Genomic DNA, 12,232 nt, shown 5'->3' with positions numbered 1-12,232 from the left:
CATATTTGTAAGCATTAATGAGACCACCCCTCAGTCTCTATCTTGTACAAATGCACTGAAATCAGCAGAGGTGCATGGGAAATGAGATTGGCCTCTAGAATCTACAGAAATAAGCAAGAGTTGCAGTGAAAAGAGCTTTTCCCCAATGGTATCTGTGCACTTTCATTTACAGTCTCAGGCAGAAAAAGAACTGGGAAGGCATGTTAAATAAAAAAAATACACATTTCGGTGTATCAGCTTAGTATTTCTGAAAGTAAGGAAAAAAGATCCCTAAAAAAAGTACTTTAATGAACATAGGTAGAACTTATACATGGGAATAACTCTCCTGATGGTTAACAACACTTGTCTTGCCAATGAGGTTGAGGGGTTTGCCTCTTTTGATCCATGATCAAAATCATGGGGTTCACATAGTTACAATTTGCTATTATATTGTGCTATGAAGGATTCAAAGCATGGAGCATGTCTGTTGGACAAGGAGACTGTATTGAATGAGGCTTTCACATCAGCTTTTCACAAGATGACTTTTAACCCCTGATTTGCAATCCCTCAGTTGCACTGAGAACAATTTTGCAAAGAGTGAACACTCATTAAATATGAGAGGAAAAAAAAAGTGTTTGTTTAATTTGCTTATGGCTATAATATGGACATGAGTGACTGAACCTCTGAAATAAACTACTAGAAAAGCTCAGACTTGAAACCCTCTCTGGATCCTGGTGTTTTCCCTTGGATTTGTGTCATAATGGAGTAAGTCTATTAACTGCAGATTATTAGTGGTTGAAGTACCACAACACAAGCAACACCAAAATTAATTAAATACTAGTTTCATGCCCCAGTTTCTTGCTATACTGTGTTTCTATGTGATCTGGCTGTGCTCCATGTTCACCCAGTTCTGCCCAGTTTATCCCCCAGCTGCATGGCCTCTGCATGAGCAACAGAGAGCTGGGAAATTCCAGTGTCTATGTATAACTGCTTCACACATACACACCCTTTCTTCCCTTATTGCTTTCCCAGGACATGGACAGAGGAAATCTGTGCACTCAGAAGTAGGGCACAGAGTGAACTAGATGGGGGTGGAGGGGAAGCTTCACTATGACAGAAAGACCCTCTCTTTGTGAGAAACAAAGACTGGTTAATTCAGCAACTGCTACCCTACTATTACAAATCTAATCAGAGATCCAAAAGCTTAATCTAGAACCTTATGTTTCTTTATTAAATCACAGAATAAGATACATCTCCTGTGTCCTCAGCAGAGGAGAACTCCAAAATCAAAACTCCCAGAGGGACTGATCCCTTACAGCCTTTTGGGGATAACACATGGAACAGCTCCTACAAGCAAGTGAATGCCAGCACTTACATGAGTAAGTGCTCAAGTTCAGACTTGCTGCTTACTGTTTCCCAAATGCAATTCAGATGTCTGTAGAAACTTCAAATACAGTTTACTGCACGAGAATATAAATGCTTGAGATACTAAAGCTTAAAATACCTCAAGTGAAGGAACACCTTTATTCACTGGCTGTGGGTATTCCCTAAGAAGTCGTTCCTCATCCAAAAACTTCCCATCTCTTCCATTGCTTGCAGGCTGGAACAGTCCATAATTCAGGACATCTTTTAAACTCTGATTCAAGGTGCACAAAATTCGTTGCTTTGCAACCCACACTGAAGCTTCTGGGTTAAATCTAATGCATTTCTGCAAAGAGAAATTATTAATACATCCAATTAATGAATAAAACCACCATTTTAACAGTAGCATACGTTCTAAAATGTATAGATGTCATCAACACACAAACCTACAAACTCCATGAGACAAAAAGAACTGGACAAGTTTTTCTAACCTTCAACAACTTACTATAAAAAAGAATACTGAAAAAACAGGGGTTAAGTTAGTGACAAAAACTACAGAAAGACATACAAAGCAAAGATATTCTGCACTGACACATGTGGGACCTGTTATTTCCACCCTTTATGCCACACCTCAAGACTAGATAAAATGGGACAGGTTGTCTTGCAGGCTAGCTACATACACTGTAAAAATTGCAACAGTTCCTTCAAATAAGAAACAGAAAAGAATCCCTGAGTGGCTCAAAAACACTGTCAAAATCACATTAGGCCAGTCAAAAATCCCATCAACATCAGTGACTGAAATGTGAGACTTGCTTTTGTTATTTTAAAGCTCTTTGGATGATGAGAGACATTGTCAATTATAAGCCTGCATTCCTGCACTTCAGTGACAGTAAGTCACTAAGAACGTCAGGAGGACTGGAGGCAAGGGAAAAACATAGCTCACCAACTCCAGCTAAAGGGAAGGTATCAATTCAATGGGAATAACGTTCAATGATATGGAATGTCTGAGGAGTAATGTTTATCTGTTAAAAACTCTATCAACTAACAGCTTTTTCATCAGACTCACAAAGATGTCAATCACACAGCACTGTGCTGTGACAGAGGAACCATGCAAACAGTTTCTACAGCTGCCTCCAAAATGTGACTGTCAGCAAAGCAAAATAAAAGTTATTCCTTTCAATAGGAAATGGTGATATTAAAGATGTGACAACCAAAAAGTGGAAAATGAAAATGAGCTGGGTATCCTCAAAATAAATGGAGCAAGTCATTTGTTTTGATTTGTGGTCCGTGTTCCAACTTAGTTCTCAGAGGCAATGCTTTCCTTCATCCAAATGGATTCAGAAAAGACAGAATTCATGAGATTAGAGGTCATAAAACCACTCTGGCCACATCATCAGTAGCTGGCGAGTCAGATCACCTGTCCAGACCTAGGACATAACAACAGATGTCAGCAGCACCCACAGTGTTTCAATCGTCAAACTGAAGATAAAAAGAAGGAAGATCAACTATAAACAGAAAGCAGCAATGGCCAAGTCACAAAATGAGATACAAAAGAATACTTGTGAAAAGCTGCAAAGGAAAACCTGGGATAGAACTGTGGCAATGTATCACAGTACAGACTGGCAACAAGTTACAACAGGGGCATCTGAAGCAAAAACGTGACTCAAGCTGCAGCTGGGACAGCAGGGATCCTGCCTTCATCAGAGAAAAGTTGCACAAACGAAACAAGTGTTATATCTGATAAAGAAAAGCACTAAAGGAAACAAAGATTCTTAATCATAAAAGCCAAGGAATACTGGAAAAAGTAAAGAAAACATACCAAAGTATAAAAAACCAATGCAGAAGCAGAAAACCAAACAGTAGCTACAACTGAAACTGCTGTTGTACCCAACTGCCACTTACCAAAGAATATTTTGCATGGGAAGGGGAGGCAGCAGTGAGCAAATGCTCATTACTGAAGTAACAGATGGCAGAAGCATTCCAAAGAAGTCCTCAGCATCAGAATTTAATCAAACACATGAATCGGAGCATTTTGATTCTAAAGGTAGCCCACAGGGAGCAGCCAAGTGGAGGATTAAACAAAACAGCAGAACAACCACCACGTATTGATGACAAAATGAAGAAAACAGTCCTTAAAACAACTGGCTGATAGATCTGAAGCCTGGGAAAAAGCACAAAACTTAGGGCATCATTGTCAAGAACATTTCCTTTGCACAGTGTTCTAACAGCTACTAGAGAAGCACCAGACTGCTTGCAGTTATAGGCAGAATCACTCGTGGTATGTTCCCACATGGGCTGATAAAGGGAATGGATACAAGACAACTTATCCTGGATTCAGACCAAAGTGGTCCAGGGAGAGGTCAGATGCCAGGCATCACAGAGGAAAACACAGCATGTTAGTTCACCCAGTTTTCCATGTCCAAAAGACACTTACACCATGGCCAGACATGGTTGCCTTTAGGCAAAAGGTAAGCAGTCATTCTTGAGGCACAGGCCAGAAAACCACCCGGGGCAACGTGTGGTTGCAACTGAGGGCTGTGGACAACTGAGGGCTGTCAACTGCCAATTTTGGTTACCAAGGAAGAAAGATGTAGATTATGTCTCCAACCAGTGCTGGCAGCCTGAACTTCACTGCCCAGGGGATGAAGCATCCTTAAGTTAAGGGCAAGCACAATTGAATAATGCTTAAGCTGCCAAGAAACCCTGCACCACTATTGCAAAGAGAGAAGTGAGTCCTGCTACTGCCATTTCCATCTCAATAGCAAGGAGTATCAGTACTCATCAAGCCAGTATCCTCTGGGCTGGATGGACTGCAAATATGCTTCTGGTCAGAAGAGATTACAACTGTGTGCTGCTTCCATAAAGGATCTGTTAAAGTGGAGCCTCCAGGCTTATTAAATCAGCTTATTAAATGCCAGATAATACAGCTTTTTTACTCACTCTCCTATGAATGTGAGTTTGGCAATATGGAGGGTTTTCTATGCCCTCTATTCCTTCAATGCATTTACTGAGCTCAGGAAACTTTTAGTCATTCATTTAAACATTCTCCACCCTCCTGAGCTAGGGGTGACAATTAAATACAGGTGTACAAAAGAAAAACAGAAAGAAATGATCCTTTCTACAAAGTATTGTTTTACTACATTGGATTTTCATCTGGAGAGCAAAAAAAGAATGGATGTAAGAACTGAAAAGTAAGCCTTCATAAGAGATCTGTATGAACTTGTCAAGTTTTACCTTATCTTTAAGGATTTAAGTGAGAATAAAAGGGCAACAAGACATATTTCCTGCAATGGGTGATAATTTGTAATGTTTTCTACAGCAGCACATCCTGTTTAGGACACATGCAATGAAATAAAGGCAGTTTACACCACAGCCACTGCAGATGAGCAAACTTCTATTCCTAGTGTCTTTAGTTTGGATTTTAAAGCCTCATGGGTGGTCGAGCTTTATCTAAAACCCTAAACTTGTCTCCTCTTAAACCAACATATTCTTGATCCTGCTTTTTAAAAAGCAAAGAATGAAAATTTAAAATTAAACTCTGTCATTTCATGCCTCTTTGATTAAACAGGCTAATTTTAAACACCTCTAACATTAATTATAATTATACAGCAAATGGGGTGTAAGTCGGATTTGGCTCGTAGCTATAAGCTAGCTCGTCATCTTCTCCAAACTTTGCTACACTACATTGAAGCTTCCAGGCTTTCTGTTTGCAAAACTGAATCCAGATTTCACTTTTCTGGACAAGAGCCTGAGGGCTGATAAATTAGATCAGCTGCTACAGAACTGCTTATAACAATTGAGTTATTTTCCTTAAGAGTTTATCAAAAAGGAACAAAAAATGCAAGAAGTAAAGCAATGAAAATGAACAAATGAAACACAGCACACAAAAAAAGTACTTTTTGTCTTATTTCCTGCACAAAATGAATGTTTAAAAAATGCTTCAGTGGTGTCAATAAATAACTTACTATTGGTCTAAAAAAGAAGAGTAATGAGAGAAGAGGGCTTCAAGGAGGCTAACATCCCTCTGTTTTTAACAGCAGAGTAAACCTAGGAGGTAGAGATAATCTTTCCATTGTACTGGATTGATTCATTAAGCTCTGAACATAGTCAAAGATAAAGTGAGCTGGTAAGACCATCAATAAAATCCTAACCATGTCCAGTTAGAACTTGTCTTGACAGAGCACTTCACTATAAGCAAAATCCTTTCACGTTCAAGATGTACAACAGTCGATTTGAGTATTTCAATCAGCACTGAAATGGAAGACCCAAGGTGATGACTGCTTCACCCTAGATTTAATAAAAATGTGGCTCACAGCAGCCTCAGTCCTGCTCTGCTCTCTGAAGCCTTCCTGTGCAGCTCAGGTCCTGCACCACTGCCTCCTCACAAAGGCTCATCTCACATCATATGAACTACTGGAGTGGTATGGTAATTTGAGCAAGAACCAGCTCAATCCTTAAGCTAAACAAATTTTCAGTACAAGAATTTAAGAGATAATGCTCCCCCATCCAATACAGATCCTCCAAGTTTCTGCTATGCTGCGTGGATTAAGCTTTAAAAACAAGAGAGCTCTACAACCACACCTGAGGCCACAACTGTCAAAACAGCTCTTCCCTGTCAGCCTGTAGACAGGCAATCTCCATCATTCTAAAAATGAACTTAATTAAAAAGAGGTAATTTCATTTGAGATGGATCCTCAATGGCAGCACAGTATGATGTAGATCCTAAATGTCAGCACAGAGGGATGTATGTAGCACACATCCATAAAAAGAACATGGTTTTTTTACAATCATCTTTGAAAAAGTCTGATGTCTACCATCAACTGAAAACCCTGGCAACAGCATTCAAGGAGGCCAAGGGTAATTTAGATAACTAATCACAAACTTGGACAAGTCGTGCTGCTAGATAGAATCTGTAACTCCCAAGACTTTCACCAAGAGAAGGTTGCACTTGTGGAGGTCAAGGAGTCATTTACTTACAACAACCACCTTTTCCAACTATATGCTCTTAACATTCCAGGCACTGAATGCTACATTCAATCCTAAAAGAAACACAACTTAGTAGTTTCCTTGTGAGAAAGAATGAGGAACTTGGACTGTAGGTTTCTAATGCATAAGGAATATCCAAGATTAGTTTATTATTATTCCATTTATTGGTCATTTCTTTAAAAGTCTGTTCAATTCTTTCTGCAAAATGTTAGAAACTAACTCTTTTGTTAGAAGACACTATTTTTACCCAGTAGACTTAGGGATGTGAGACAGCCATAGGTGTGTGAGTTAGCTTGCAAATGACTCTTCTAGGAAACTCAGAAGGTTCATTTTATCCTCTCTGACATGTTTCCAGTGTAAGTGGTGAGGAACTGGAAAAGAACAAAACTGTGATTTCATGTTACTGTAAAAACTGTGGAACAGCTCAATGCCATGCTTTATTTTTCTTCCTCATACTTGAGCGTGTTGATGTCTCTGGATGGAAGTCTGAGAAACAACATTGTGTAGTAAAGGCAGAACAGCAAAGGAAGGAAAGACTTATTTGTGCTTCTTTTTTCTCTTCATACTCTAAAAGCCACCAGCTATCTAACAAGGATATCTTTTTGTGAGAAAATGACAGGGAAAGCCAAAGAATGTGGTAGAGAGTGAGAGAATTTGATGATCTCCTGCTAGACCTCAGCCTGTATCAATCACAAACTAGCTCATGAAAAGAGAAACCACAGAAGACAATGGAGTTACATATGTATGAGGTTTTCAAAGACATAAAACATGTGATTTTGGGATTCAAACCCTCATCTTCTCATGAGGTTTTAGATTCCTAATTCTCTTTCTTCTACCCAAACACAGAGGTGTGCAGATCAGACAGGTGTTTTGCTTTATGATCACTGTTTTCATCAAGTTAACATACTAAATACGCTCACTTGGGTGGGATGGTACTTTTGATTTACGTAGTCAAACACATCACTGGGGTACAAAATGTAGGCATTAAAAGAAAACACAACATAAATTTTGCCTGTAATATGTCAAAAGGTTGTAAGAAACAGAAGAGATATACTACAAATTGAAGGCAGCAAAGTTAATGCATTTCTTTTGAAATGATAAAGCAATCTGCCTTACTGTTTGCTGCAGATCAGGGATTACAATGCGAATCACTAAGGTGTTGCTCTGACTGTCTTCCATTCTGCTGCTTGGCTTTTCTGCAGTTGCTCTAATTGTGTCATAAATCGTTTCCTCTTTGGAGCTGTCTGATTCAGACTCAACAGAATAGTCGGAAAAGCTTTGTGCCATCTCATCTTCGCTTGACGTTGGGCTACGAGGCATGGTCAGGTTTTTTCTCCTGCCAATATAAAAGATTAACAGTTATAGTTCAAATCTGAAAAATGAATCTGCTACAAGTTTTGTTTTCTGGGAAGTAACATGCATTTAACAAAGTTTTACATCTTATCCCCCTTTTCTTTCCTTCTGTAATTTATGTATGTAGGCTACCAATTTATCTGGCTTCCAGTTTATTACAGAAGAGGAAGGAGGACAGGAGAAGGAGAAGAGTAATAAAAGGAAAGATGACCTTTCTTCCCAGGAACATCCATCCTCCCAAAGGACCCAGAAAAAACCCAGTATAATTACCAGGTTCTTTGCTAAATAGCCCTGTTGTAAACTGTACTTAAAACTAGATCTGACTTTGAAGCCTCTTCACCCAGTACAAAAGGACAGTTCAGAAAAATCAATACAGGTGCTAAATTAACATCATTCAGTACATCAAAAGCTGTGCAGGTTAAGGCTTCAATAAAAGACAGTTTCTTCAAATGGCAGAATCAACCAAAAAATTAAATACTACAGAGAGCCAGACAGATGCAGATGCTGCTTTGTGGCTCATACAACACCCTTTACTACCAACACTACCAAAACCTTTTGACTGTACATCCTCAAGCACAGATTTTAGAAACACTTGCAGTCTGTGGTATACATTAAGGTAAAATGAAAGCAATGTTGATTCTAAAGGATGGAAATTTCTATCAGAGGCCTCACAGTAAGAACAGCAGAACATTTCCCTTCTGTAGAAGCACAAGAGAAGGGGTTTTGTCCCACCAACTAAAAGCTTCTCCAGGAAAACAAACTTATTATTCTATTAAAAAATGGGTGAAGAATTGACACTGGTAAGATTGCAATAGCCACCATAAACTTTGCAGTCCTTTATAACCGTGTATTATTCAGTTTTCAGAGGCCAGAAAAGCACTATTTTAAACATTTGCCATTAGAAACCTCCTTTTTTAATAAAAAAATCCTCAGCTAAAAGAAAAAAAACCCCAAACAGTCAATTCCACTGACAACTAACCAAACAGCCAACTGTAAGTTTGAGCCAACTAAATACCACAACCAGATTATTCGTTCCTCTTTGCTGTCCAGTCATTTACACCCCGACGATTACAACGAAGGCATAAAGGGCAACTATACTTATTTAGCATTTTAAGGTGACCATAGGCCAGAGCCAGTATTTGCACCAGAGGACAGGCAGTGGCAAGGCAGGCCTAAAGCTTGAGGGCAAGGGCAAGCGTTTCCAAAGCACATTGCATACCCACATCATCAAGTCTTATTGTTATTTCTGATGAAGGACAATTCCAGCGTTATTACCCTCAGCTATAATTACTAACAAAGACAAAAACAGTGCATTCAGAAATCTGAAAGCAAGCCAGTTCACAGCAGCTTAATGCAAAGCTCTATTTACAAAAGAAAACTCTTGAGGGACTATTTCATTTTCTTCCTGCTTCACTGAACTGTAGATTAATGCAGCTCTCCAAAGCACCTTAAGTCAATAAAAAGCATAAATTCAATGGCTTCATTATTTATCCACCAATGCTAAACCACATGAAGTCAAAATATAGTAGATCAATATACAGTATTTAAGAGCATAAGAGCTATAGGTCAGTGAGTGAGAGGGAAAAGACATTGAGACCATCACGTGGGTTGTCTCTCCCTAAAGGCATTTGAGAGAGCAACATCTTCCAGTGCAATGGATTCAACTCCTCTTACAGAGAGCAGTGAACTGCAATTATACAACACACACATGAAGAGGTGCATTAGGAGAACTTCCCAAGGTTTTGGCAAGTGGATTTTCATGCAAAAACTACCCAGAAATGTCTCATTATGGAATAACAATGGGAAATCACTAGATAAAAGAACCAGCTCGCAGGTATCAAGCACTTGAGTTTAGTAAATCGTGGGACAAAGAATTCCTTGGAGACATATGGAGTCACACAAGTCACTTAATTTCATGGAATACAGGTTTTTTTTCTCAAAAATGCACAAGTAACCATAAAAAGGATAATGAAAGGCTGTATTCACAGTGGCAAAATAGAACCTATGCCCTACAAGTGCTACAAGAGAAGCAGATCATTTCAGTGCCTTAAAAAAGACAAGCCAAAAATCTAACCACTGGAGAAATCAACTCAGTGTGGGTCCCAGTCTAGGGTAGAACCTTCCAGGGAGCAGAGGTCAAGCACATCTCCCTAAATCTACAGACACCTTCGAGCAATTTTGTTGTTTGGCTTTTAAGTTGAGTGGAAATGGAAGATACCACCATTTGTTAACTTGAGATGCCTGCTGTCATAGTTCACATGGGTAAGTTATATTTTAGGAACTGTTTCACTTTTGCCTCAGTGATATTCCAAACACTTTTCCACAATCAAAACTATTGCCTCCGAACAAACAAAGCAGGTTGCCTGGTTTACCTAGGCTTGTACAGCAGAAGAAGATCCCAGGTCTCTCTATTTTTCTGTTGGCAATTCATTGGTTCAAAAGGACATTGCACAGCTAAAACAGAGCTTAGACTTTGCTGATATAACTATCTGGGTTGTCTGTTTTTTAAAGTCACAAGAGATCTTTGCTTCCTACAGTAAAGCTGATTGTATTTTGCAGCATTGTGGTACATCACTGGAGTTTTTCGGTAAAGGAGCACTGAATGAAGACAGTTTCTCTCTGAACAAAGGAAAGCAGATTTCCAAAGATCTTGGAAGCAAATCCACAATAAAAAACTACTGATACAAACAATCTTTGCTTCACCTCACACCCTCTGTCTGTGTTTTCAGCTCCTGTACCTTGAGGTCCCCACATGCCCCAGCCCTCAGCTCTCTCCTTCCCTTGTCCCTGCATGTTCCCTAACCACCTGAACAAAGCAAGAACGAGCTCCAGCTGGTTAAACACCACTTCTGACACAGGTTGGCCCTAAAGCAGCGTGGAAGATAAAAAAATGAAAGGATGGCTATATGCTTGCCCTTATTTTTGTACTTCTTCCTCAGGACCTTGCCCTCTACCTCTGCAGGAGCACGGGGACATTTACTCTGCCTCTATGGCTATTGTTGGGTTATGTTTCTCAGGCCAACAAGACAGATGAAATGAGTTGAGCTCAGATTGCTGTCTTTCCCTCACAGATGCTTTTTTTTCCCCCTCACAGATGCTTTCCCTCACAGCTGAGGTCCTGAGTGCCATGGGTTAGTGATGGGCTTGGCAGTGTGAGGTGAGGGGTTGGACTCTTAAAGTTCTTTTCCAACTAAACTATGATAAAGAACATTAAAAGGTAACAATCCTCCCTTCCCTGACCTGTGACATGTTGGCTTTGTTACCACATGATTGTGAGCTAGAGTCTCACATGAGTGGCCATTTCAAACCAATCACAATAGTCTTCAGTTCTCTCTCTAAAACACAGCTGAGGCACATGCATCAAATGTCTTGTCCAAGGCCAGCTGAAGCTAGATCTCAGAGCAAGGTTTCAAATTCAAGGGGCACTGGCTGGTAGTCATGATAAGAACAATCTATTTTTATATAAACATTCAGTTGCACAATAACAGTCCTGTGGCCTGCAGGGAGAAGCCCTCTAGACTGCTATTGTCAAGCGAGTTCAAACACCTGTGGGAATATCTCAGATACCGAGTTGGCATTGTTAGGGGTTGAGTAATGCCATTAACCAGACTGTGAGAAAAGTTTACTGTTAGGGTAAGAGCAACTGCTAGAAAGAGGTATTTAATCATTAACTCTGAAGTAAAACTATTCAGGAAAGGGATTTCCGTCTGTGTAAAACCTGCCAGAGCTCCTAACTCTTGGATCTTGCAACTTTGCTTGGGATTATATGTATCAGCTCAAGAACCAGCTCACCAAGTTATTAATTTCAGATGCTGGAGAAGATCAAGCATTGCCTTTTCTAACTATATTAATATTAAAATAAGGATGCATTGCAGACAACGCTAAAGGTGGGAGTACAACCCCATCTGCATTTCACACCTCTGCACAGTCCTGCAGGAAAGGTCACAGAGAAGAAAATCTGAATTGAAGACCGACTCCAATGAGCAATTTGCAATTTGATGGGTTCAATCTCCACTTTGCACTCTTACTTTAAAGCTGGAAACAACCAGCATTGCCTCCCAAAGAAGTTATCTCACCCCCCTCCCTTACTCCGCAGACTGCTTGCTCCCAGACTGCTTTAGTCTCTGCACTAACATGAAGAGTGAAGCAGAACAAAGCATCAATCTGGGTTAAAAACCCTCTTTTTTTTTGGTTTGGGAGGTTAGTTTCAGCATCCATCACGTCTCTGAAGTGGATCACTATGCAAATGTTTGCATAAGCAGCAGGAGGAAAATGGCAGAGGGCCAGAAGCAAACAGCCAGGGCATGAAAAGGGCAGAATCACTTTTTTGAAAGGCAGCATTAATGCTTGCCAGGCTGAAGTGAACCTGAGACACTGCTGCCTAAGTGACAGGAAAGAAATCTACATAAATACAGGCATTTGATTAACTCCAATGAAAATCTGTTGATTATTCATAGAGAAATGCCATCATTCCAGACAGGACAGCTCATTAAAACCCACCGACATAAAATTCACCCAGGAAACTGCAGAACGTAAAGGAACACATCTACAA

The 12,232-nt window shown here is 39.8% G+C and overlaps 1 protein-coding gene across 2 annotated transcripts in view; it reads right to left on the bottom strand.

The window, feature by feature from the left end:
* Positions 1-12,232, bottom strand: part of SHANK2 (SH3 and multiple ankyrin repeat domains 2) — a 332,306-nt gene that overhangs the window by 283,474 nt on the left and 36,600 nt on the right. For both annotated transcript variants that reach the window (XM_061999345.1, XM_061999344.1), the window contains exons 4-5: positions 7,444-7,663; positions 1,484-1,687 (exon numbers count right to left, since the gene is read on the bottom strand). In XM_061999345.1, the coding sequence (XP_061855329.1) occupies positions 1,484-1,687; positions 7,444-7,647 (408 nt within the window). In that variant the 5' untranslated portion in view covers positions 7,648-7,663. The remainder of the gene's footprint in view (positions 1-1,483; positions 1,688-7,443; positions 7,664-12,232) is intronic.

Source organism: Colius striatus, chromosome 7 (assembly GCF_028858725.1).
Source record: "Colius striatus isolate bColStr4 chromosome 7, bColStr4.1.hap1, whole genome shotgun sequence".
NCBI classification, from domain to species: Eukaryota; Metazoa; Chordata; class Aves; order Coliiformes; family Coliidae; genus Colius; species Colius striatus.
Note: the sequence above shows the minus strand (reverse complement) of the source record. Positions and strands in the feature narration are given on the sequence as shown.